At 41.2% G+C, this 26,895-nt stretch overlaps 1 protein-coding gene across 18 annotated transcripts in view; it reads right to left on the reverse strand.

Annotated features, from left to right (window-relative positions):
- The window catches only part of Ttn (titin), a 273,546-nt gene that overhangs the window by 161,016 nt on the left and 85,635 nt on the right, over positions 1-26,895 (reverse strand). For all 18 annotated transcript variants that reach the window (XM_040745671.1, XM_040745672.1, XM_040745669.1 and 15 more), the window contains 38 exons: positions 26,576-26,854; positions 26,191-26,469; positions 25,784-26,071; positions 25,375-25,662; positions 23,994-24,275; positions 23,298-23,576; positions 22,885-23,166; positions 22,469-22,747; positions 22,089-22,376; positions 21,667-21,945; positions 21,295-21,573; positions 20,918-21,196; positions 20,496-20,783; positions 20,065-20,352; positions 17,582-17,863; positions 17,069-17,347; positions 16,160-16,441; positions 15,770-16,048; positions 15,108-15,395; positions 14,725-15,003; positions 14,321-14,599; positions 13,958-14,236; positions 12,931-13,218; positions 12,500-12,787; positions 11,424-11,714; positions 9,629-9,916; positions 8,963-9,055; positions 8,575-8,860; positions 7,661-7,844; positions 7,053-7,142; positions 6,696-6,963; positions 6,336-6,596; positions 4,324-4,533; positions 4,004-4,081; positions 3,882-3,908; positions 3,477-3,536; positions 3,241-3,324; positions 1,531-1,602 (listed from right to left, as the gene is read on the reverse strand). In XM_040745671.1, the coding sequence (XP_040601605.1) occupies positions 1,531-1,602; positions 3,241-3,324; positions 3,477-3,536; positions 3,882-3,908; positions 4,004-4,081; positions 4,324-4,533; positions 6,336-6,596; positions 6,696-6,963; positions 7,053-7,142; positions 7,661-7,844; positions 8,575-8,860; positions 8,963-9,055; positions 9,629-9,916; positions 11,424-11,714; positions 12,500-12,787; positions 12,931-13,218; positions 13,958-14,236; positions 14,321-14,599; positions 14,725-15,003; positions 15,108-15,395; positions 15,770-16,048; positions 16,160-16,441; positions 17,069-17,347; positions 17,582-17,863; positions 20,065-20,352; positions 20,496-20,783; positions 20,918-21,196; positions 21,295-21,573; positions 21,667-21,945; positions 22,089-22,376; positions 22,469-22,747; positions 22,885-23,166; positions 23,298-23,576; positions 23,994-24,275; positions 25,375-25,662; positions 25,784-26,071; positions 26,191-26,469; positions 26,576-26,854 (9,072 nt within the window). The remainder of the gene's footprint in view (positions 1-1,530; positions 1,603-3,240; positions 3,325-3,476; positions 3,537-3,881; positions 3,909-4,003; positions 4,082-4,323; positions 4,534-6,335; positions 6,597-6,695; positions 6,964-7,052; positions 7,143-7,660; positions 7,845-8,574; positions 8,861-8,962; positions 9,056-9,628; positions 9,917-11,423; positions 11,715-12,499; positions 12,788-12,930; positions 13,219-13,957; positions 14,237-14,320; positions 14,600-14,724; positions 15,004-15,107; positions 15,396-15,769; positions 16,049-16,159; positions 16,442-17,068; positions 17,348-17,581; positions 17,864-20,064; positions 20,353-20,495; positions 20,784-20,917; positions 21,197-21,294; positions 21,574-21,666; positions 21,946-22,088; positions 22,377-22,468; positions 22,748-22,884; positions 23,167-23,297; positions 23,577-23,993; positions 24,276-25,374; positions 25,663-25,783; positions 26,072-26,190; positions 26,470-26,575; positions 26,855-26,895) is intronic.

Here is a 26,895-nt window from a genome sequence, read left to right on the forward strand (position 1 = left end):
TTGCATAATGACCTATTACTAATGCAGCACCCTGTACAGGAGCATTATAGAGCCCCCATCATTTCCAAACCAGGCTAGCACAAGTTGCTATGTCAGGTCAGGGTAACAAAGTACTCAGAGCCTGGTGCTTCATTCTGGTTTAGGCTGTTTTTTTTTTTTAATTTTTATTTTTAAATTTAAATTAGAACAAGGTTGCTTCACATATCAATTCCAGGTCCCTCTCCCTTTCCCTCCCCTCCTCCCACTCCCTTCCACCAAACCCTCCAATATCCCCTCATTTCCCCAGGGAGGGTGAGGCCCTCCATGGGGGTGCCCACAGTCTGTCATTTCATCCAGGGCAGGGCCTAGGCCCTCCCCCAAGAGTTCAGGGTGAGAGCACATCTCTCATTGTTGGATGGGAGTCTAAAGTTCATTTGTATACCCGGGATAAATACTGGTCTACTACCCAAGGCTCAATAGATTATCTAGGCCTCCTCACTGACACCCACGTTCAGGGGGTCTTGATCAGTCCCATGCTGGATTCCCAGCCATCAGTCTGGGATTCAAGAGTTAACCCTTGTGAGGTCAGCTGTTTCTGGGGGTTAAACCAGCCCAGTCTTAATGCCTTTGGTCACCAGTCCTCCCTCTCTGTCACTGGATTTCTTGAGTTCAGCTCAGTGCTTAGCCGTGGGAGTCTGCCTCTTCTTCCATCAGCCACTAAATGAAGTTTCTGTTTCCCAGACTCTCTGGCTTGGGATTGTAGGCTGGCACTCCCCAGATCTATGTCTAAAATCCATATATGAGAGAGTACATGCCATGTTTCTCTTTGTGACTGGGTTACCTCACTCAGGATGGTTTCTTGTAGTACCATCCATTTGCCTGCAAATTTCAGGATTCCATTGTTTTTTTTTTCTGCTTAATAGTACTCCATTGTGTAAATAGGCTGGTTTTAAAGAATACAAATGTAGAAGAAATAGTGAAGAAATGTGTGGTGTGTCCAGTGCTTAACATCCACACTTCTCCTTTATTCAGATATTGACTATCTGTGTGGAGGATGGGGCCTGCGTGTCTGTGTTTGGTGGTGGGTAGGAGGTTGCTGTACTTTTCCATCAAGAGGGTTAGAGCTACTTTTTTTTAATATTAGCCATCAAAATGTCTTCCATCAACCTTCCAGGATGTATGACATTTCTTCTAAGGATACAGTTTTCTTTCTTGAAGTGCTAAGGAACACAGTAGAGGATCCTGAGCTGGGCTGCTGCTGTATCATACGATACTAATCTCTGACTGCCTGCTGGGAGGTCATCAAGAACAGAGGAGCTAGAGGGGAAGGTCTCCTTCAAACCAGAAGTTGCAGATAGCAAGCATTCTCTGTGCCATTGGTTGCCAGAGGCAGGGCATGGACACAGGAAGAGAGGAGTAGAAGCGAATGAGAGAGATGCAGGTGGATTGACCATGTCCTGACTCTGACTCTTAAGTACTTATCCACAAGGAAAACCTGAAAACCTCTTTTTGGTTAACTTTTCATTTGATTTTTAAAGTTTAGATGAATACCTGGTGGTGGTGCCTCTTCCTTGGGCTTGGTGACAACTTTTTTGGTGTCTTTCTTCACAGCTTTTTTGGTAACTTAAAAAAAAAAGATACCAGGTATAAATAAAGGTTTTAGGGACATTTCAATTTTATTTTCAGATGCCGACGAGAACAAGATAAAATAAACTTTATTGTGAGATACTTGCTTAAGGAAAATCTTGTACTAGAAAGAAAAAAAAAAGATTTTGGAGGGAGGTAGATACGGTGTGGCTTTACCTGTCCTCTGATTGTATGACGATGAGGGATAGAGAAGATGTGCCTCTACCTGTGTTTCACTTGAGTGTGGAGACCAAATTTTTCAGGAGAACAGAAACAGAATAGTAGCATTTAAGTTGGACCCATGTTATACGTGTGGGTGTGGGGTGTGGCTGCTGCTTGACAGTGGTATAATCAGATCTTGGTTCCTAACCATATTCCCTAGGGCTGCTAGAATTTGTAAACACGGAACACACCCTTTGATTTTTAAAATCCTGTTAAGATTCTTAGGTTTTGCAATGAACATCAGCAGACACGTTGACATTTCCAGTTAAAGGAAAAATCAACTCTTAACAGAAATTATTGCTTCTGATCACAGAGACATCATGAATCTAATTTATAAGTTTTTGATTATTTCCTCTTTGTGTCACTGCCAGTAGATGATATATATTCAAGTACTTTAATATAAATAACAAACATGTTTCTCTTTTATTGAAAGGATATTTGTCACAAAATTGAATGAAAAATATTGAATATTTTTGAGACTTGCTGAAAAATAGCTCAAGCATTTAATATCAGTCGTAGTGGGCAGACATTAGGAGACTTACATGTCACACCCATGATGTTTTTATAGGGATAGTGACCATATTATGGGAAAACCTGACTTTGGCCAGTAGACTTTTTAATAGCTATACTGAAAGAATCAATTCTCCTAGCAACTTTGAATATGTAACTCTAGGAAGTCTCAGGAAACCTGTCATCTGGGTTGTGGTGTTTCTGGGTGCAAATAGTTCCTACCAACTTCTTAAGCATTTAGCATTTGAGATGGACAACTTCTTGGTATGTTTAAGGGTTCTAAAGTTTTGTTTGGCTTTTGAGACAGGATCTTACTATGCAGCCCCATCCGGCTTGTCTTGTGGGCCTTTTGCTTATGGTAATCATCCTGTCTCTGTCTACTGAGCTAGGATCACAGGGGCTACCAGTCTGCAGCCCCACTTAGACCTCTTTATTAGTTACCTCATTCCTTAGTTAACAATATCAATCATAAACACCCCCCCAACAAAAGACCCAATCAAGAATGTCAAGAATAGCCTCAACTCTATTTTTATGCAAATAATGACTCACAAAGAACAGTTAAAGAGAAAACAAACCACAATTTTCAGTTAGTTTTTCAACTAATATACTGTCTGACAAACTGGTTTTATTATAACCATATTAAGTGTTTAGCATAGTAGTCAGGGGCGTGTGAAATAAACTTAATTTTAATTAACATTTAATTTATTCCCTTGCAATATTTTAAAACTAAGCATAGTGTTTGAGTTAATCTGACAATTCAGAATTTAAACCTTGTAGTAGGAATAGTATTTCGAAGTCAGTTCAACTTCTTGACCACAAGAGGGAGCACAATCTATATGAAGTCATATTTTCACAGTCAGTCCAAGTTTGGTTTTACCACTTTAGTTAGTTGTCATGTAATACCTTCAATACGCTTTCCTGGTGGCTTCTTCTCTTCAGGTAATGGCAGAAGAAGAGGGATAGAAGGAGCAACTGCAGGAGGGATTTCTGGAAAAAAAATACATATCCACACCATGTTTTAAGAGACTTCTCATGCATTTCACTTATCAATTCAGGGGCTTAATTAGAACAAGCAACATCAATATCTATAATGGTAACTGTATGTTTGCTCTGGTTTCTATCTAAGGGGAGCATCTTACCTTCAGGTGGAACTGCTCTGATAGGCATGGTTGGTATTGGAACTCTGGAATCAGGAATATCTGGAAGTAACATAGTGATAAGCATTGGGGAACTGATAACACATGCTCATAGTTTGGGTAACCCCAACATCACCGTCAGAACAATAATTCAGGTTCTACTGTTCATGGCACAGTTCAGCGCTTAACTCTGTATTTACTCTATTTGTATGTTCTTACTAGCAACTTTTACTACCTCTATTTTCCAAATTCATAAAGTATAACATTGCACTTTGTTCAAGATTATTTTACTGAAAAGAGAAACAGTAACTTTGTGCATTTATATAGGGCTTCTGTATTCATAAAACTATACTAACACTGAACTTATGGTAAGCAATGATTAAAAAGAAGAAGAAAAAGAAAACTTACCAGGAGGCTTCATCTCAAGTTTTATTTCTGCAAAAGAAAAAGAGAGCGTTTTTGTATGTAGAACTGTGTGGGCAAGATGCTTGCCTACAGGGCTGTGGTGCATTCCTGTGACCTGCCCTCACCTTTAGTTGTTAAGTACAGCTCTGCTGTGCTTCTTGCTTCCCCTCTGGGCTCCAGTCGGGCAATTACTGAATAGACGCCTGGAGAGAATAATCGTTCGACATTAGGTTCCTAAAACACTTCTTTAGCTAAACACAATGTGCTTACTGAATTTTCTTTTTGTTTTAAAATTTTTCTTTTTGTTTTAAAAATTTTCTTTTTGTTTTAAAGAACATCACATAGAACTATAGAATGTAAGCACACTTAAAGGGTGAAAATATCAGAAACAGGTGAAGGTGAGGATTATGCTATATATTCACCAGGAAAGTGTCCGTGCAATTACCTTCGTCATCTGGGGTCACATTGTGGATGGTCATGTAATGGCAGCGGCCATCATTCCTAAAGTTGTATTTCTGGCTCTCAATCAGCTCCGTTGGTCCTTTGTACCAGGTCACTATGGCGTCATCAAAGGACACTTCACACTCAAAAGTAGCCGACTGATGCTCACTCACCACAATGTTCTGTATGCGCTTTGTAAACTGAATTGGTTCAGCTGTTCAAAACCAAAGGGATTCAAAGTTAGAGTGTATAGACAGGAATCTCAGCTACTGTGAGTTCTTTACTTAAAAGTTTTTGGGGGTTGAAATGGGGTTTCATCATGTTGGTTTGCTCTCTCCTGCCTTGGTCTCCTAAGTGCTGGAATTATAGGGTATACATGTATGCCAACAAAACCAGGGAAATAAGCTTATCTATCTATCTATCTATCTATCTATCTATCTATCTATCTATCTATCTATTTTTGTGGTACTACTGTTGAACCTGGGGCCTCCCAAAGAAGCACTAACTATACCAATCCAAGTACTTTAAATATTTTTTGTTTTGAGACAAAGTCTAGCTAAGATTCCCAGGCTGACCTCAAATGTGCCATCTTCCTGCCCCAGACTCCCAAGTATCTGGGATGACAGGTGTGTGTGACCATGCTTGGCTTCTAGATTTATTCACTCATAAAATAATAGAGAAACCCAGATGCAAGTGCAGAAAAATAGTGACACATTCTTGCATTAGTAATCAAACTGTTCTAAATCTTCAGGGCATTCCTACAGGATTGATAGTGGAAAGTGTAAAGAAGTCCCCAAGAGTCCTTAAAATATTCATATGAAGGAGATGCCGGAGGGAGATTTGGACCCAACGTTAAATTAAACTTCAAAACTGTTCACGAAATAAGAGAGTTTATATCAGAGAACAGATAAGCAATCCCGCATTCAGTTCCTCTGTGAAGCCTTTTCTTACCTCAAGAAAATCATTTTCTTTTGCTATTTAGGATCTAGAATTTCCTCTTTCATAGAGATTTCCCTAGGGATGACTTTAAATTCAACAGGAAATTTGCAATTCTAAATTTCAGAACCTGTTTTCTGGGCACAGATAGGTAAATACTGTCACCAGCTCCCTGGGGACATCATGGTGCTTGCAGCATGACTGGGAGTGGGCAGGCTTTCCCTGAAATGGATCTGGAAATCTGTTACCACACACATGTTATCATGTGCATCATGTAGAAAATGATATTCTGGTGAGCTTTGTCACTGGGGAATATATTTAAGCCATTTATGTATTTGGAAATAATTAGCACTTTCAACTTTATTGTGAAGCTATTCAAATTTTTAATTTTAAAATGAGGCACTAATATTCATTGTAAAATAATTCAGAAACCCGAAACGCCTCTGAAAATAAGATTATATAATTTTGTTTTAACAATGAAAATGGTAGCAAATAATGAGACACAGTACGAAATTTCCCGGGATAGTTCAAGGTTAGTGGCCTAAAACTTAACTCTTAAGTAATTAAGTCAGAAGATTTACTTCAGAGAGTCAGAAAGTAGAACTAGAATTCTTAAATGAAATTGATATTTTTTTATAAAACAGCCACGGCTTATCACATACGTTGTTAATTTTATGTATAAAATTTCATATGCATAAAGTCAAAGTAAGTTCCACAAAAGAGCAATTCCTAATCACAGTGCTTTAGATTTGTATCTACAGCTTTTTGCCTTTTCCAGTATTTTATTCTAGGATCCATAGTCATAGATATGAGAATTATAAAGTTTAGCTTTGAAGAAGAAAACAACCATTCAAAAAAACCAAATGTCAATCTAGATTAAAACCCGATTTTTATCTGAAAGAAATGCATGGTTGGATATTTTCCTTTCGAACAGTGTGGGTTTTGACACAGGGACAAGTGTGTGGGAGAAAGAGAACACGGACCCTTTGAGATTTCTTTGAGGGAGAGAGAGCAGGGGCCTGCACAACATTTTCTGGTGCTCAGTGCTCAGCCAGTGACTCTGCCCAGATGTGCACCCACCTTCAATCTTGAGCTCCGCTGAAGTTTCGAGGTCCTTGTGCTTGCAGGTATATTGACCCTGGTCCTCGGCACGGACGTCTGCAATGGTCAGCTTGTGGACTTTGTGCTCCACTTCTGTTTTCACTCTGCCTTGGGGCTTAAGGAGTCTGCCGTTCCTGAACCATTCGGATTTCACATTTGGCACAGAAAACTGACACGTCATGGTGCAAGTTTGGCCTTCCTTCAAGGTAACATCCTGGAGATGCCGCTCCCAAGCAGGCTCTGTTGTGATACAGGGACACACGTTGCTCAGCATCAGCACCAAATGCAGATGTGCTCAATGGCAATCTCACAAGACTTTTAAAATTGTTTCTAACTTACCAATCACAGTCAGCTTGGCACTGGCAATATGGGGACCGCAAACCAGTCTGTAATTGCCCTGATCTTTAAGCTGACAGTTTTTGACTCTGAGTGTATGCCGGTCACCATCAATTCTTATTTCATATTTGTCACTGGGCTCCAGTTTTTCAGTCCCTTTGTACCAGGAGAGCTTGATTTCTGGATAATTAATCTTAATGTCAATTTCAAAGATGGCATCATTATCTTTCAGAACTGTCTGGTTTTCAATATCCTTGATCAAGGTGACAGGCTAGAAGAATTAACATGTGTTAGTCAGCCTTCCCTTATAATTCCCAGTAATAATTCTGTATATTTTATTATTAGCACAGTTCATTTTACCTCTGTCTGTGTCAGCCTTTGCTGAATAAATGATACAAGTTCCTCAAATTCCTTTTCATCTCTTTCTGATTTCTCTAGTTCCTCAATTTCCTGAGGGGAAAAATAATACATTAGGAACAAAAACTTGAATTAGCAGGTACATGACTATTATTATATTCCTTCAACTTTTCAAAATTTTATGTGTATTGTTGGTTTTTAAAGATTAATTTTGTTTATGTGCATTGGCATTTTTAAAAGACTTATTTTTCTATTTGTATGTGTGTTTTGTTGGCATGCATGTATGTGCACCACATTTAAGTGTGGTTGTAAGCCAGAAGAGGGCACCAGATTCCCTGGAACCAGAGTTGGAGATAGCTATAAGCTGGCATGTGGGTTCTGGGTTCCCTGGAAGAGCAGCCAGTGTTATTAACCACTGAGCAATCTCTCCAGCCCTCTGACTTCCATTCTTGATAGTTGTTAGGTTATAGTAAGGTTTATAGATAGGTTATAGTAAATTGTTTCTCAGAAATGTTGTGTTCTGGGAATTCAAGGAATTCTGCTAATATGAAAGACGTTTGGTGTCTCGACAAAGATTGTTTCTGAGGATGCAGCGACAACAAGGGACACACCAGCCTGTGTGTCTCCTCCTCCTGGCTCTGCTTCAGCAGCTCAAAGGCTTGAAGGAGGCCCCGGAAGTCGGTGATTCCATACATGCGTGCATATTTCTCATACTCTTTAGGATCCACATTTTTGAGAAGTTCCATGATGTCAATTTCTTCTTCTTCCCCAGATCCTTTCTTTAGGACTGGAGTCCTAAAAAGAAAAACCCAAAAGGTAAGATCATTCACATATCTTCAACTTAGTAGTTTGAACTGTCTAACATGACTCAAGGATATCCAGTCTCAGTATTTCCCCTCACTATTCAACAGTTGACTGTTCTTTATTAAGAAATGCTAATTTTAACATGTTGACCAAAACAATTTTAAAAAAAGTCAGTTTAGTGATGAAACCGATTAAGACTGGCCCGTTGTTACATAGTATTGAAATCTGATCTATGAGCTGAAGGAAGGAAACAATGCAGAAACATGCCCATTAGCCTTGTAACCAGAAGCTCAAATAATGATAGTTATGTGGAATACCAACTGGAAACTTAATTTAAATATCACACACCACGAAAAAGAACTGCAGAAATGAAAGGTAAGTGATAATTCAATGATTATGGTGAAACACAAATTAGGTTGAAATAGTTGATTATGGGAATGTTTAAAATAATTGATCTAAGAAATTAGAGCATTAAAAAAACGTGTGAAAGAAAGCTTTTTCGGATTTGGACACATAGTATCTGTCAACTTCCTTTTGTTTAAGAGCTTTTTGGATGTGTCTCATTCTTTGTTTCTCAGCATCACTCAGCATCAAATCCACTGGTCACTCACTCCTGAGCCATGTCACGTTGTCTAGTACTGAGTCTTACAGTAGCTGGTCCACGCCTCCCGAGGACCCCTTGTGAGGCAGAGGCCCCCATCACGATTCTGAGCAGACTTACTTCTTCAGCATCGCACGCAGGTCACCTTCAATCTTCTCCTGCTTCTTCCTTTCATCCACCTGTAGGTTGACATTACTCTCAATTTCACCGTGTTTGTTAAAGGCAACGCATCGATATAACCCAGAATCGGTCTTCGTGGTATCACGGATCTCCAGCTTTGATTCGTCGCCTTTCTGGTGGATTAGAATGCGGCCTCCTTGGTTCAGTTGTCTCCACTTTCCTTTTGTCCATTTAACATTCGGGATTGGGTCACCTCCAACTTTTGCAATAAATGTGGCAGTGGTTTCTAAGGAATGGGTGAAAATGAATTTATTAAAAAATAATCTTGCCAAGTCGGTGCTTTTGAAATGAAATCAGTAGTGATTCATGGATGAGGCTGCACACTCACTTTCTACTACTCTGATACTCTGAGGCTCTGACACGAAGAAGAGCTTTCCGTCCACCGCTGCCTTCTTAGCGGCTGGGGCCGCAGTCGGTTTTTCTGAAACACACGTTTCCAAGCTTTGTTAGTACAAGAACTTGAAAATTGTGATAAGTACTCTGGTATGTTAAACAAACTTTAAGAGCTTGCGAGTGTCATAAATACTAAGCATTCCAAGATTCACTAGCTATGAGTTATAAGTGGCAAAGTAGTTTCATAGACCTTCATTCCAGTGAGAACTATAATAGGTTGAACTATAATGGGTTACTAGCATCCAACCTGGCATTTATAGACTTGACTTTATTGTATACATTTGCCCTGGGCTATGGCATCAAGCTATTTCTCATTGCATTAGTATGGCATCATTTTGGGAACTACACTGGATATATCCTTGTGAATACGCTGTAAGAGTTTCAAGAAATAGGTTGGTGGACTCTGGGTAACTTTAAATACTTTGCATTGACACCATTTCCATTTAATCACTGGATACTTACATTATAAGAGGGCTGCAGATTACAAGTGACAAGTAGCTGATGTGTGTAACTCATCTAATGCCATTCTCATAGAAGTTATCGCTAACTAACCACCATGGGTGGCTTCTTAATGCACGTGATACTTTCTTGGTATCTGTACCTTTGATGGTCACTTTGCACTTGGAAGTGTCACTTCCAGCCACATTGGAAGCCTTACACACGTAATCTCCCGAGTCTGCTTTCCCCGCCTCCTTGAGTTCCAGCACAGCTGTCCCACTAGCGAAGCTGAAGCTGCATCTGTCAGAAGGCTTTATCTCCCTGCCAGCTTTCAACCACTGGATTCGAATGGGCTCTGACCCCTGCACATGGCAGCTGAGCTGCACAAAATCTCCCTCGTTGGCTGCTACTGGAGTAAGATGCTGGTCAAACACAGGCGGCTTCTTAGGCTCTGTAATCGAAAAGGCATGTTCAAGAGGAGAACAGGAAACATACAGTGAAGGATACATTATGTGGCATTAAAAAAACTGAACACCGGGAAAAAGAGCTTCCCTACAACAGGTGACAGTGGACACTGTGGCGGATGGAATCCTAAGACAGTTTATTCCTCATGTGTAAACATTTGTTAGGCTAAAAAAAATAAAGATTTAGAAACAAACAGGAACAGCTGCCAAGCTGCCCACAAACCACCACAGCAGCTGTGTCCCGATTAAGCTCCACAAATACTGTTCTGGCACTGCCACCAACGTCTGTGCTGTGCAGCACAGTTTCGGTTTGTTTAAAACTACAGGCAGCAGCATTTTTTTGCCTAACTCTAAACCTAAAGGCTTATGAGGGAATTCTGCTAGTGTAGAGCAGCGGTGTTTGTTGACTCATGCAACAGAAAGCCACCATCAGAGTTATAAGATGTGCCCAAATCTTAACGAGAGTTTCACTGATGTTCATTTTTAGATTTTAAACAAAGCTAAAGTTACTCTAAGCCCAAAGAAACTAAGAGTGGAAGCTTAGTGTTTAACTGAAAACAAAGATGAGTTGCACGACAAAATGGACACATACAGTGTAATGATCTATCATTCTCTAGTGGTTTGATGATTCTGTGACCAATAGATAAAATGAGGCCACATTCGTGGTTACAACTTCTGGTATATACTACTTCAATAAACCTCTACAGATAGATGGCCTCAGAATTCCATAAAAGCATCATGAGAATAAACCACTTTACATTTTAGCACAGGTACTGAAACTAGATTCATTGGTACATTCCAAGGTAGCCAGTCAGCTTACCTGCAGCAACCATTCCACACTTTTCTAGAAAGTTGACGTATGCAATAACTATGCTGGTCTGTAAACTTATTATCTGGCGGAAGCCATTAGTTAGAAAATCAGATAAGAAAGACCTGAGATAAAGCAGACTTCTTCCTTTCTTAAAATAATAATATATTCCTAAAATAATATATAATATTCTATCCAAATATAGTTTTGAGCAAATTTTACCATTTTTTTCTGGTGTTACTATTTAACTTTAGACCAAATGATAAGAGTAATATATAGTAAGAATGATTCTTTTTTACAAACAAAAGGAAATGTTTCTGATTGTAGCTGGGATTAAGCAAAGTCAATGGAATAGTCTGCAACAGTTTAAAAAATGCTCAAATGCTTTTATACAAAATACCTGTCACTTGTGCTCACATGTCGAAGAAGGCTTTGAATTCTAGCTACTGGAATGAATTTGGGGACATCACATTTGAGTCCACTTATTAAGTGAAATCTACCTGGAGTCACATAATGAAATTGTGAATCACATGTTTTTACCAAACATACATGGAATGACGACAACCCATTAAATAATGTGCATTTTTGTTTGTGACTCAACACTGAGCCCAGATTTCAGAAGGTACACACATGGAAGTATGTCAAGAACAACGTAAGGGCCAGTCTTGTCTGTGAAGACAACTAACCTTTGATGACAATGGAAGACGTGCACAGGGCAGAGCCGGCATCATTTGTTGCCTTGCACGTATATAAGCCTGCATCAGCCATGCTTGCCTTCTTGACTTGAAGCAACAGTGCATTGTTCTTGAATATGATCTCACAGTTGGAAGTCGGATGGATCTCTACATTGTTTTTGTACCAAGCAACAGTTATAGGCTGGGAACCTGCCACACGCCCTTCCAGTTTGAATGAATTCCCTTCCGTCTCTTCCACTGTCTCAGACAGCTTTTTCGTGAAACTTGGCGGGATGAGGCGCTCTGTATGAAATTAAAAAGATAAATGAATATAGAGGTAAGTTATTTTTTTAAATTTAGGTTAGAAACAATCTTGTTTCACATGTCAATCCCAGCTCCCTCTCCACAAGACCCAGCAATTCCACTCTTAGGCATATACCCAAAAGATGCACATTCATACAAGGATGTCTGTTCCACTATGTTCACAGCAGCATTATTTGTAATAGCCAGAACCTGGAAGCAACCTAGATGCCCCTCAACTGAAGAGTGGATAGAGAAAATGTGGTAGATTTACACAATTGAGTACTATTCAGTGGAAAAAAACAATGGATTCTTGAAACTTGCAGGCAAATGGATTGCACTAAAAGAAACCATACTGAGTGAGGTAACCCAGACACAAATAGAGGTAAGTTATTGCCATGAAGTTTTCAAGGGAGGGAAGGGGGGGCTCTCTTTGGTTGAGTATCAGGGAAAACTAGTCAAATCCAGCACAGCAGCCCTTGCTCCTGGGTGTCTGTGTTCCCATGGCTAGTTCTCAGCTGTTCTCCAACAGGATGGCTGATGGGAAAGATTCACAGATATTACAGGACCAGGCATTTTTGAGAAAAAAAGATGCAGTCTTAGGGTAGAGGAGGACATATCAACTTTCATGAAATATGGAGTAAGTGGCATCATTTTTTCTTTATGCAAACCTATCCCCTCTTAAACATGTTCACATGGTTTTCAGCTGCTTCCCCAGAGTCTCTCTATCATAACAGACCCAGTACTGTTAAAACAGGTTGTTGCATCCTATGCAAAGTCCCATCTACCTTTTATGTTAAGTTGGGCTGTGCAGGAGTCTTTTCCAACTTCATTCACAGCATAGCAGGTGTACTGTCCAGAGTCACCCTTGTCCACCTTAACGATGGTCAGGTGTGCACTGTTTTCCAGATAACTGATCTGGTAGTTCCCGCCACTTCGTATCTCTCTGTTGTCCTTGGCCCAGCTGACCTTGATGGGCTGCGTCCCTGTGACATGGCACTCCAAGTCAGCACTTTCTCCTACCACAGCATCCACAGGGGCCAGAGGAATATCGAAGAAGGGTGGATTCTTCCCCTCTAAGGAGAGATTACAAGAAGGTTCCATTTCAGATTCCAGACTTGGGCCATGCCCATTGAAGAAACAGCAATGTTTCCTTTCAAATTTTCTATGCGATTACAAGTATTTCAATTACAGAAACGTGTGTGAAGAACCCACTAACCTGTAAGAATCAGTTTGGCGCCAGAGGAAGCAGAGCCTACGGGATTGGTAGCAGTGCAGGAGTACTGGCCTGCAAGACTCCTGTCTGTCTTAAAGATGTTCAGAGTGGCGATGTTGTCTAAAAACGATGTTTGCACATTTGAACTGTCTTTCAGTGGCCTGCCATCTTTGTACCAAGACACAGAGATGGGCTCTGATCCATTGATGGCACACTCAAAAACCACTGGCAATCCCACGGTTTCTTGTACGTCTCTCAGTTGTCGAGAGAATGATGGTGGAAGTTTTTGCTCTGTAAGAACAGGATTAAGGCAATGAACACAGCTCTACATTTTACATTGAGTTATAGACATCCTGTGAATGTACATAAATCTCTCTAAAGAACTGATGGAGTGTTAACAGCTCTTGAATTAATTTGGAGATGGGAAAGAGCATGTGAGTTTTTGGAGAAGGTTGTGCAGTAAGAGGCATAAAACAAAACAAAAAAGAGCAAAACCTGTAAGCCAACAAGATGCTCGTCAGCTGGAGGCCTATCTCTGGTCACCCAGCAGAACCTCCTGATTATTAAAAAGCCTTCTAACAATCTGAATTAGACAGGCATTAGGTGAATTTAAAAATATAAGTCACTTATATTCCTTTAAAATTTATAGAGGCAAATGGTAGCATGATCTTTCCAACTGAACATGTTGCCATGCCCCTATAAACAAAGGAAGTAGAAAAAGTGTATCCAGGTGTGGCAGCATACACCCATAATCTCAGCACTTGGGAGGCAAAGTTTATGATCCATGAGTTCAAGATCAACCTGTCCAACTTGGTCTACCTAGTGAGTTTCATCTAATAGAGATATATAGCAAGATCCTCAGGAAAAAAAAAACTAAAATGATCACCCAGGAAAGAGGGTAAGTTGCTAATTCTAACTGGAATTACTTAAGCCCCAAAGTGGCATTTTGATTTCCTCCTAAAGGCCTTCATTGGGTTTTGTAAATGTTTTAAGTAAAGCACATATCCCCTTGCTTTGAAAACACGCTCACCTTGAACGGTCAGGAAAGTAGAAGAAGATACTTCTCCCACACTGTTCTCAGCCCTGCAGATATATTCTCCACTGTCATTGCTATCAACCTGGGTGAAAACCAGTGTAGCAACATTGTTCTTAAAATGCATTTTGCAAGTGGCACTGGGCCTCAGTTTTGTATCTCCTTTGTACCAGGAGACTCCAATTTCAGGAGTCCCAGCAAGCTGGCATTGTAATGATGCAGAGTCGCCAACTGTCACTGTCACAGGATCCAACTGCTTGACAAAATATGGTGGTTCTGCAGCAAAAGAGATAAACAGCCATGAAGGACATCAGGACCACTGACTGGGCGCGAGGCTATGAGTGTGCAATCATAACAAACCTAGTATGAGGATCTGGGCTGAGCAGGAATCCTTGCCGGAAGCGTTTTCAATGTAGCAGTTGTACTGCCCGGCATCCTCCACAGTGCTGCTCAGGATTTCTAGGATTGCTGACTTCTCGGTTGTGGTGATACTACACCGTTGGGAAGGACTGACATTTATGCCATTTTTCTTCCATGTAACAGAGATGGGAGGAGTTCCAGAGAATGTCCCTTCTAGGATCAAGGGCTTGCCTTTCTCTATGCTGTAATCATTGAGTCTCTTCACAAATATGGCCGGAGCTGGTGTGAACACAGTGATAAAAAACATTAAACACACACACACACACACACACACCCACACACACAGGCACAGCAATCTGACGACTTTGTGCCATTTAATTGTATAAACAGAATAGCAAACAAACCTTTCACAAAGAGATGTGCTGTACAGGAAGCTTTGCCAGCTTCGTTGATAACTACGCACGTGTATTCTCCGCTTTGGGACGTGTCCACGTCAAACAACTCCAGTTCAGCCACTGAGTCCTGCAGAGACACATTGCACCTGGCCCCAGGCACAAGCTCACTGCTACCTTTGAACCAGCTGACACTCAAAGGAGGCGTTCCTTTTACAATGCATGTGAAAGTGACATTGCTGCCAGTTAAGACATCCATAGGGTCAGGTTTCTGAACAAAGGATGGCGGTTCTAAATCAAAAAAAGCACAAATTGGGAAATTTTCAGTTATTGTGAACTTTGGTGGCTCGGTCCTTTGTGCAATGTGGTCGTATATCACTGTGTTTTGAACTGACCTCTCACAGTCAGAGGGGCACCGCATTCATCAGAGCCTGCCACATTTGTAGCTATACATGTGTAGTCACCAGCATCAGATTCTTCCAGCATGTTCACAGTGAGGGCACATGTGTTATCTGTCAGTGTGGTCTGGTATTTCCGGCCACTGCTGATCTCATTCCCATCATGGAACCACAAGACAGAGATCGGGGGTGACCCATAGACTTTGCACTCCATCACAATGGAGGAACCGGACAGACCGTTTGTCTCTTTCAGTTTTCTTGTGAACGAAGGAGGGATAATTCGATCTGAAAATGATGAAAGCAAACAAAGGAAGGGGCATCGGTAATAAAGTAACTCAAAGAGAGAGAGATTCTTTTGGTGGAATATCACCAGATCTGCCTGGCTCTTTCGAAAGATCCTGTAAGTATTGCCCACGAGATCGCACAATGTAAAGTCTGGAGAATAAGTACGTGTGAGTTGACTTCCTAAGGGCTCTTCCCAAAGAAAGGGGTGCAATTTTGAGTATGGTTTCCTTCTATCTGTGTATGTGTCTGCTGCTTCTAACCCTGCAACATTCAAGGATGTAAGACTCAGGTTACCCTGTGAAGGATGAAGCCTCTCTCCTGCTTACAACAACTGGGTCCCCACTGTCAGGAAGATAATGAACAGGCCAACCAACCTGAAACTTGAATTGAGACGGTGCAACTGTCTTTGCCCACAGGATTTTGCACCTCAAAACTGTACACTCCACTGTCACCAGGTGCCACGTTGATGATTTTAAGGCCTGAGACTTTGTTGAAGAAGCTTATTTTGTATTTGCTGTCACTTGTGAGCTCCTTTCCGTCCTTAAACCACTTGGTACTGAGTTCGGGTGTTCCAGACACCATACACTCCAAGGTACAGGTATCTCCTGCAGTGACCTTAACAGGTTCTGGCTTTTCCACAATTGCTGCAGGCTCTGAAATAGATGGACATCACATAAATTAAAGTAACATAGAAGAAAAACACAACTAAAGATACCAGGCATGCATGCATGCCCTGTATTTATGAGGACACCCTGTTTACTCACCGAGAACTGACAGTGTGGCGTAGCATTCCTGCATCCCCGCATCGTTTTTGATCTGGCAGGTGTATTTGCCAGCATTGGCTGGTTCTGCACTTGAAAACTGTAAGGTTGCAATGTTCTCCGAGTAAGAGACCCATACGTTGTCACTCTCTCTAACAATTTCCCCTTTGTCTTTGAACCAGGCCACTGAGATTGGCTCAGCGCCCTCGACTGTTGTCTGCAGCTGGACTTCTTTACCAATGATGGTAGAAATGTCACTGAGCTTCTTCACAAATCGCGGTGGTGCTGAGGAGAGCAAACGGGAAGACAGCGCTTCAACATGTATGGGACTGATAGTATTTTTCTCATATGGATAATGTGTAATCACCTCCCCCGCCCCATGATAATGTAACGTTTCATTTTGTAAATAAGAAGCATTGAAACTGAGAAGACCTTACAACAGTGGTTCTCAAACTTCCAAATGCTTTGTCCCTTTAATACACTTCCTTATGTTGTTCTGACCCCAATCACAACCTTATTTTTGTTGCTACTTCATAACTGTAATTTTTCTACTGTTATGAATCAGAATGTAAATATTTGTGTTTGCTGATGGTGTTATGTGACCCCTCTGAAAGGGTCCTTTGACCCCCCAAAGGGGTTATGACCCAAAGGTTAAGAACAACTGCCTTAGAGTCTGTATCAAGTCAGTATCAAAATAGGGGTCCGAATAGTGTCTTATCCAGACTCCTAAAGTCCAAGGAAGACCCACTGCTAAGTTGGGGGATTTTGGTATGAGTTAGAAAAAGGAAGTAGACAGAACATGGAAGGATTTAGATGGAATAGATTGCTATGGATAAAATCAAACACCAAGGTGGCTACATCATTAAAACTAGAAGGAAAACGGTAAGCAGGAGAGAATAGAATGACTCTTACCTTTCAGAGTGACACAGCCAATGCAAGTGTCGCTCCCGACGTCATTTGTGGCTTTGCAGTGGTACTCCCCAATGTCTGTCGTGTCTACGTTCAGGATGTGGATGCTCGTGAGCAGGTTCTCAGACATGATCTTGTACTTCTTCCCACTCCGGAGCTCTCTCTTGTCTTTGTACCAAGAGACTTGAAAGGGAGGCGTTCCCTGAAGCTCACACTCCAGGTGAACATCGGCTCCTTTAAGCGTCTCAACAGGAAAAGGCTTTTTGAGGAACACAGGTGGTTCTGGAATTGGGAGGGGAAAAGGAAAGCCCATTAGGATAGATTACATATTTAGACAAGGGTAAGAATTAGCTTTTTACTCCACTGGAGAAAAGGAGAAAACATCTCTCCCATTTTTTTTAAAATATTGGATTCTTAAACAGTTTTAAAACATTGTGGGAGAGGAGACCCAAACTGAGCATGCAGTGAACAAGGAGAGGAGATGATGTGCAGGGTGGAGGCGGAGCAAAGCCTGACCTTTGACCTTCAGGGAGGTGCTGCTGCTGGCACTCCCTGCTGCATTGCGGGCTTCACAGGTGTAGTCCCCGCTGTCTTCCACACCGAGACTGTACATCTCCATCACGGCCACTGAGTCCTCGAATGACATTTTGAACTTACTGCTTTCTTGAATTTCAACCTCATCCTTATACCACAAAACCTTGATTTCTGGAGACCCGCCTATTTTGCATTCGTATCTTGTGTGCTCATCCTGCTTCACGATCCGTGATGGGTCCAGCTTCTTAATGAACCTGGGTGGTTCTAGGGGACCGAGAAGAAAGCACAAGGCAAGAGACAGAACAGATAGATGTATTACAGATGAGGTGAAAAGAGAAATCTCAGAGTGCATTTCACCTACAGGAGACAGATCCATTTAATGCTGTTTAGAGAAGGGAAGTTAAGTGATACCTAAGTAGAAAATTACTAAGTAAGTTTATGTTTTGTGAACACCCAGCACCAAACTGTGGCTAGAGAAAGAAGGAGAAGGCCCTGATAGCTCTCTATTATACAACCTGCTTCCCAGAAGCTGAATCATTTTCTATGGCTGAGCTCACAGGTAACATCACAGAAGCCCTCAGAGGTTTATGAACTGCTACTTCAAGAAGCTTAAAAATACTAAAACTTATTAGAAGTCTATTGAGGTAAACCTATAATTTTAGATAATCATTTGAAAAACACACCATAATTCTTGCATAACATTGAGTGTTGTGGTATTTACATCCTAGGAGACAGGCATATATAAGGGTATCTTAACGATCTGGAGCCCTGCTTGACTTAAGCCCTGCTTTTCAATCCAAGATTCTACCTGTGTCAAACTGTAGGCTCTTCCCTCCCCAAAGAAATTCATGGTTACTTTGGTCTATACCTCCCTATTAACTCTTAATAAACCTCCCTTTTGTGGTCAAATACACCCTGATACATGTCCTGGAACTAGAGGCATTGGGTCTGTTCACCTTTCATAGATTTTGGGTGCATGTGTTCTAAAACAAACTGTGTCCTCAAAATGGACTTCTGGGAAAATTCCTTATTTATCATTTAAGGCTTGTGCATGATTGAGAATGTATATGATTATAATCAGATGCATCTTGCGAAAGGACCCGCACAATGAATTGGGTATACACACAACCCATGCCTGTCAATCACAACAAACGTCTCCACATCCAAGACCTCCACATCCAAGACCTAGCAACCAGCTCTTCTCCCAGTCACCAGGCAGTTCCTGGGTAAATCCCATTCTCTGCTGTTACCTTGCAGAGTATCAAGCATGAACTTTCATATGACTCTTGAACATAATTCACTGCTCCTTTGCTAGTTGTGTGTGCTTCTTCAGTTCTTTGAATAAGATGCTAAGAACCTGGAAACCCTTGGTCCAGGTGGCAAGCCTAGGTAACACATAGCCCCCTGACTTCTTTTTTTTAAAGTAAAATAAAAATATTTTATAGTAAACATCCAGGCTAATAATATTTCCAGAGTGAATTACAATATGCAGGCAAAAATACTCAGAAGAATAACAATTTAAGTTCTTAAGTTACACATTAAGTACAGGGCAAGAAAACACAAGCAGAGTCTTTAGCAAGTGATAATTTTGAATTCAATAATAGACTTGAATAGGCTAAACACTCAGAATTTTAAAATATGGAGATGAAATTACACTGGAAAAGTCTGAAATTAAATGAGCTCTTAAAGCCATTTCATATTACTTGAAACAGCAGCTATGAAGGAAGAGACAATTATAATATCCATCTCTTGGCTCACATAGGATAATTAACCAATAGAAATTAAGCCTGGATAGAAGAAAGGATACTCAAATAGCATTCAGCATGGGCCCTGACTTCTTTTATTATTAAGAAGAGCTGGTGGAAAAACAGAAGTTAACCTCACAGTTGACCTGATTCTTCTGGAAGGAGTTGATAGTTTGGGGTGGTGCTGTGTTTTAGAGGTTAATGAATTCATTAATTTACTAAGCACTATGAAAATAGGTCATTTGAATTATTGGAATTTTTTAACACTGTGATAACATTTTTCAAACTAGGCTTTTCTTACAATTCTAGGGAACATGTTTGTTCATTTTCTCCTTAATCTCTATTAGCAGAATTTGAAAAAAAATTTTTCCAGTTAATATTTTTCTAGCTTTCTATTTCAAAAACAAATTCAAGGTATTTTCCCATTTAGAAGCTCTTGAATTCATTTGTGACCTCTCTGTTCCTCTCCACCTCCCTCTGTTTCTTCTTTCTTTTCTTCCTTCTCTCCATCTCTTTCTGTCTTAAGATGTTAGGGATCTAATGAAACATGGCCTTACACATACTGGGCAAGCACTATACTGTCAAGCTGTATTTCTAGCCTCTTTTGATCATTTCTTATTACTAGACTTAGGTTCTATACACAATCCTCAGGCATATTACCCACCTACATTTTAAGACACTGAAATATGAAAGATTTTGACGCTTCACACTAAGGAGTACCTTGCACGCCGAGCTGAGCAGAACAAGAATCCTTTCCAGCAACATTGCTTGCGTAACAGGTATACTGCCCAGCATCACCCTTGGTTACTTTGAGCACAGTCAGAGTGGCAGTGTTTTCTACCAGAGTCATCTTGTAGTTGCCTCCAGGGCGAATCTCACGGTTGTCTTTGGCCCAGGTGATTTTGATTGGTGCTGTTCCAGTGACATGACATTTAAAAGAGCCACTTTCCCCAAGAGCAAGGTCTACTGACACTGGCTTTAAATCAAAGAAGGGAGGTACTTCATGTTCTGGAGAGAAGGAAGACCAACATGGTGATATCAGTGTCCATGCTCTAAGACAAGGAATAGAAACCAAATGGCCCCAATGCTTTCCCAAGGTGGTGAAGCTGTTTTGTCATGAAGAGGACAGTATGATGAGTTATTCAGCTCACCTGAGAGAATGAGCTTGGCACTGGATGAAGCAGTCCCAAGAGGATTAGAAGCGGAACAATTATACTGACCGACATGGCTCTGGTCAGTCTGCAAAATCTGCAGAGTGGCGACATGATGCACAAAAGACATCTGCAAATTAGCATCATCTTTTAAAAGCACGCCATCCTTGTACCAAGACACCTGAAGGGGTTCCGAGCCATTGATGCGGCATTCGAATGCAACCGGGAAGCCAAGAGTCTCGTGGACGTCTTTCAGTTTTCTTGCAAAGGAAGGTGGAAGTTTACGCTCTAAGAAAGAAGTCACAGACAATCCTTATTTCAAAGAGAGAAAACATCTATAGCCTAGTTCTATCCATGAAAAGTTCTTATTAAAATGAATTTGTCAACACACAGCAAGACTCGTCAAGCAAAACCATCATCACCTTTGATAACGAGCACAGCAGAAGAAGCAACTGCCCCCACACTGTTTTCTGCCTTGCATGTGTATTCTCCCACATCACTGTGGTCCACCTTATTGATGACTAATGAGGCAACATTGTTTTTGAATTGCATCTTATATGCAGGAGCCGATCGTAGCTTCGTATGCTCTTTATACCAAGAAATTCTGATTTCAGGGGTTCCATCCACTTTACACTGTAAAGTCGTGGGCTCTCCGATAGCTGCTTCCACATGTTCCAGGGGTTCAATGAAGTAAGGTGGTTCTAAGATACAAAGGATGGCAATCAATCAGTTAACCCCAACTAGCAGACAATGTTTCATAGGAAGAGACAATGGTAGGAGGAGCTAGCTGTCAACACACCTAAGACAGACACAAGAGCTTCACAGATATCTTGCCCGGCTTCATTTTCTATCAGGCAAGCATACTGAGCATAGTCCTCTATTGTGCTTTCAAGAATTTCCAGGATGCTAGACTTTTCTGTTGTGGTGATGCTGCAGTTGGGAGATTGTGACAGAGGATATTCATTCTTCATCCAGCTCAGAGAGATGGGAGGGGTGCCGGTGTAGGTCACCTCCAGAATGATGGGGTTGCCTGTCTCCACACTGGTATCAACCAATCTTTTAACAAAGGTGGCTGGTTCTATAAGGAGAAAGTATGAGGGTAAGCATATGCCTTCAGATGATGCAGCAGAAGGATTTTAGAAAGAAATGGGCACTAGATAAAAGAGCACACCTTTCACAAAGAGATGCATGGAACAGGAAGCACTACCAGCATCATTGGTCACAAGGCAAGAATAATCTCCGCTCTGCAGTGGGTCCACCTCAAGCAGCTCCAGCTCGGTGACGAAGTCTTCCAAAGAAATGGTGCATGCCTCTCCTGACACCAGCTCCCTGCTGCCCTTAAACCACTTGACCTTGAAGGGAGGGGTGCCTCTAATGACACTAGTGAATGCCAGGCTCATTCCGGGCAACACTTCCACAGAATCAGGAGTTTGTTCAAAAGATGGTGGTTCTAAATAGCCCGGATAGAAGGGAGACAAAGAGAAAAGAGGTGTTTGTTACTTAAAGGAAAGGAAACTAAGATGGGGAAAGGAACACAAAAGGCAGTTCAGGCTGGACAGTGGGGAGAGCAGTGGGGTATCCTTGTACACTGACCTTGGACAGTCAGAACTGCAGAACTTTCGTCCTGGCCAGCTACATTGGCCGCTACACACGTGTATGTGCCAGTGTCAGAGGGCTCCAGTAAGTTCAGAGTCAAAGTACAGACATTATCTGAAAAGCTGGACTGACACTTGGGACTACTAACAATCTCGTTTCCATCCAGAAACCAGCCAACTGAAATTGGGGCTGAGCCTGACACTCGGCACTCCAAAACAGCAGAGCTCCCCAGGGTGGCATTTGTGTCCTTCAGCTTCCGGATGAAGGAAGGTGGAACCACGCGATCTATAGAGAAGAATAGTTTCCATTTAGGAAGTTTTCTTCTACTCTTGCCCCTACTGGAGGAGCTGTCTCCATCAAAGCCTCATCGTACTCACCTGAGACGTGGACAGACACAGTGCAGCTGCTTTTGCCAACACTGTTCTTCACTTCAAAGCTATACAAGCCCTTGTCATTCATCTCTGCAGAGGGGATCTTAAGGGAAGCCAGGTTTCTCGCAAATGTAATGTGATATCTGCTGCCTGCAGACAGTTCTCTACCATCTTTGAACCACTTGGCTGAAAGTTCTGGAGTCCCAGCTACTACACACTCCAATGTGAAGGGATTTCCAGTGGTGACAGTCAGGGGTTCTGGTTTCTCTACAATTCTGGCTGGTTCTAGAAGAAGAAGTATATTGCATTGAGAACAAATCCACCTTATAGTCAGTAGATAGTTGGATAAGAGTCACATCTTCAAGAAATGACTATAGGTCAATTAACTTCCCCTGTTCTCAGAGATCTACTTTGCTACTAACCTAGTACAGTCAAGACCGCTGAACACTCCCTCATTCCGGCATCATTTTTGATTTGGCACACATATTTTCCAGAATGTGATGCTTCTGGGCTTGCCAGTTGGAGAGTTGCAATGTTATCAATGAAGGAAATCCTAATGTTTTCACTCTCTCTGATGACTTCACCTTTATCTTTCAGCCAGACAACAGAAATGGGCTGGAAACCTTCTACCACAGCATGTAATTCCACAGGATCCCCAATGAGAGTGGACGTGTCACTGAGCTTTTTCACAAACCGTGGTGGTTCTGATGAAAGAAATTCATGGTTAAATGAAAAAAAAAACAAGAGTCACAGTCATATTAGCTATTAGTTGAGCAGGAACGGATCAAAGGAATTAGCACATTTATTTTTTGTGTTTGTGTCTATGTATACAAACCTTTGAATTTGACAGCGCAAGCACATGTGTCACTTCCCACCTCATTAGTGGCTTTGCAGTGATATTCCCCTATGTCAGAGGCTTCAAGGTTAAAGATATGAAGACTCGTGTCAAAGTTTTTGGAGGTGATTTTAAACTTCTTGCTGCTTCGAACTTGCTTTCGGTCTTTAACCCATACCACTTCAAAGGGGGGTGTTCCCGAAATTTCACATTGGAGGATCACATCAGAACCTTTCAGGGCTCCAACTGGAGGAGGCTTCTGGGTAAAAACAGGAGGTGCTACCAGAAGAAAAGAGGATGAACAATGAGATCAAGTGCTTACCAAAGAGGACAAATGGTATTAGCATCTACACACCTAGTTTCTAGAATCTAGAGATCTTAGTTATGAATAGAAGATCATTGAGAGTGACTGCTGTGAATAATGACAACACACACTGACACAGAACAATTTATAAACTTTTAAGAGTTGGAAGATTTAAATTTTTGAACCTTATAAGTTGTCAATAAGTCTGTAACACCAAGTTGAATGGGGACTGGCTTCATAAATTCCTGAGGAATGCTGGGTTTTATCTCATCACCAGAAATCCTCAAGCTAAGTCCAGTCTGAGCTCATTCCTGGATATTTGGACAGCCTGAGACATTGAGGCCATAAGCAGCATACTAAAGAGAAGGAAGGGAGCAGAAGAGGGATCTAACCTTTAACTTTCAGGGCCGTGCTGCAGCTGGCATCACCAACACCATTGTGAGCTTCACAGATGTAGTCGCCACTGTCCTCAGCACTGGCTTCATTGATGGTAAGCAGTGCCACAGAATTAACGAAGGACATGTTGTATTTCCAGCTTTCATGAAGTTCGCTGTCATTCCGGAACCACACAACTTTGATTTCTGGGGAGCCGCTTATCTTACACTCCAGTTGGATGGATTCTCCCTGCTTCGCAACTTTTGAAGCATCTAATTTCTTAACAAACTTGGGAGGTTCTATTAAACCAAAGGAAACAGCCAGTAAGAGATAATCATGTGTTAAAAGTTTATCCTTGCAGTTGAGAATCCCCAAAGCTCACATGTTAACAGACTTATTATTATGAATGAACTTTCTAATGATTTCATGGTAAAGTAAGTTATCTTCTTTCCAATTAGGTGATTTAAAATATTTATCAGAGAATTTGGATGTGATGACATAATGCAGTTTAGATAGATAAGATAAAGCATACTAGCTGGTATAATTGCACATATATTTGATCAAAATGCTGTAATGATAAACCAGATGTTATATAACAAGAAATGATGAAAAGGGAAAGTTAAGAGTTGAAACTACATTAAACGAAGTTCAATGAAAGAATACTTCCTTGCTACAAGCAATTGATGGACTGCAGAAGGAGGAAGAGTCAGTTTTACACAGCTATGAGCTCTCTGATTTGTTATCCAATCCATGTAGCAATAATAATTAAAGAGAATAATAGAGATAATGCATGAAAGTAGGAGGAGGGCTTGGAGGTAGAGAAGGGAGAGCAGTGGGAGGGGAGCAGGGTATGGAAGAGGTGATTAAAAGATCAAAGTATATTATAGACATGTATGAAATGTCATAATGAAACCCATTACTTTGTACAATCAGTAAATGCTAATAAAAAGAACAAGGGAAAAAGGAAAAAAGAAAGATTGCTTCTTAAATAATATAAAGAGAAGGCAAATCTTTGGTTATTGCTCTTCTAACATGCAGGCATAAATTCAAATGTAATTGTTAGTTTAACTCAAACATTTAAAGACTCAAGACAGCTGAAAATGGTGTCTCACACCTGTAATCCTAGCTCCAAGGGAGCTGAGACAGGAAGATTTCTACAAGTTCCAAGCCAGCATAAACTATAATGTAAGGTTTGCAAAAAGAAAAACAAACCAGGCAAAACTCGATGTTCTTCTCACTTTTGACACGACTGAAGGATTTAACACAGGGCTTCACATAGGCAACAGAAGTGCTCTTACACTGAGTTATGGAACCAGCCAGAAAAAAATTTAGACACATAGAAGACAACAACACAAGGACATTAAAGAACAAATCTTGGCAAATACTACGCAATGATACCTTTTACACTGAGTTGAGCAGAGCACATGTCTTTGCCAACATCGTTGGTTGCTTGACAAGTGTATTGACCAGAGTCTCCTTTGCCCACTTTAAGAATCCGCAGATGGGGAGTGTTGCCCACACATGTGATAGTATAGTTCCCTCCAGGTCGGATTTCCTTGTTATCTTTTGACCAAGTGATTCGCATCGGTTGAGCACCAGTAACATGACACTCAAAATCTGCACTTTCACCAGCAATAACATCTATTGATACTGGCTTGATGTCAAAGAAGGGGGATTTCTTAGGTTCTGGAAGATGAGAAGAAAGGCAATGTATATTACTCCCTTCTATGGCTGTCAGTTATTGTTGTCTTCACAATTAAATAAGAAATCAGGGCTTATAAAGAGAAAAATGGAAATGGGAACAAACCTCTTGCTGTCAGTCTAGCAGTAGATGAGGCTGTGCCAAGTGGATTGGAGGCTGAGCAAGAATACTGGCCAGAGTGACTCAAGTCAGTCTGCAAAATTTTTAATGTTGCCACATTATCCACAAATGACATCTGTAGATTTTCATCATCTCTTAAAAGCACTCCATCTCTGTACCAGCACACTTGGATGGGTGCAGAGCCATTCAGTCGACAAGTGAGAGTAACTGGTAACCCAACAGTTTGCTCAATGTCCTTTAATTGTCTTGCAAAAGAAGGTGGGAGTTGGCGCTCTGTAGGAAGACAAGTTATACTTGAGGCATTCATGGATAAAATGAGAAAATTCTCATAAAAGTAAAGGAGTGAATGAGGGAAGAGGAAATGCCTGAATGTCTCAAAATAGGAGCATCACCTTGAATTCTGAAGACAGTCTTAGATGCAGCCGTCCCTATGCTGTTTTCCGCTATGCACGTGTACTCTCCACTGTCATTGATGCTCACTTTATTAAAGACGAGTGTGGCCACATTATTCGTAAAGTAGGTCCTGTATTCTGGAGTTGACCTTAACTTGGTGTCTCCTTTGAACCAAGACACTGTAATTTCTGGTGTCCCAGCTACTTGGCATTGCAAGGAAACTGAGTCTCCGACTGATGCTTCCAGAGGTTCTAGTTCCGTTACAAAATAAGGTGGTTCTAAAGAAGAAAGGTTCACAATCAGCAAATGGGACTACAGAAGTGCAAAGGCCCCACCGTGCATACTTGCTAAACTCAAGATTTTTAGAAGAGTAAGATAACACACCTAAGGTAGAGACCATAGCTTCGCAAGCATCTCTTCCTGCCTCATTCTCAATCTCACAGGAGTAGTGCCCTGCATCTCCCTTTGTGCTGCTCAGAATTTCCAGGATGCAAGTTTTCTCTGTGGTGACAATGTTGCATCTTTCAGATGGAGTTATGCTGATACCATCTTTTTTCCAGGTGACAGAAATCGGAAGTGTTCCAGTATAGGTGCCCTCCAGAATTACAGACTTTCCAGGTTCTACAGAATGATCACTTAGTTTCTTTACAAATGTGGCCGGTTCTGGTAAGTGACAAAGTGTTGCAGTTAGACACACCATAAAG

The sequence above is a fragment of the Mesocricetus auratus genome, unplaced genomic scaffold (genome assembly GCF_017639785.1).
Source record: "Mesocricetus auratus isolate SY011 unplaced genomic scaffold, BCM_Maur_2.0 Super-Scaffold_100004, whole genome shotgun sequence".
Classification (NCBI taxonomy): domain Eukaryota; kingdom Metazoa; phylum Chordata; class Mammalia; order Rodentia; family Cricetidae; genus Mesocricetus; species Mesocricetus auratus.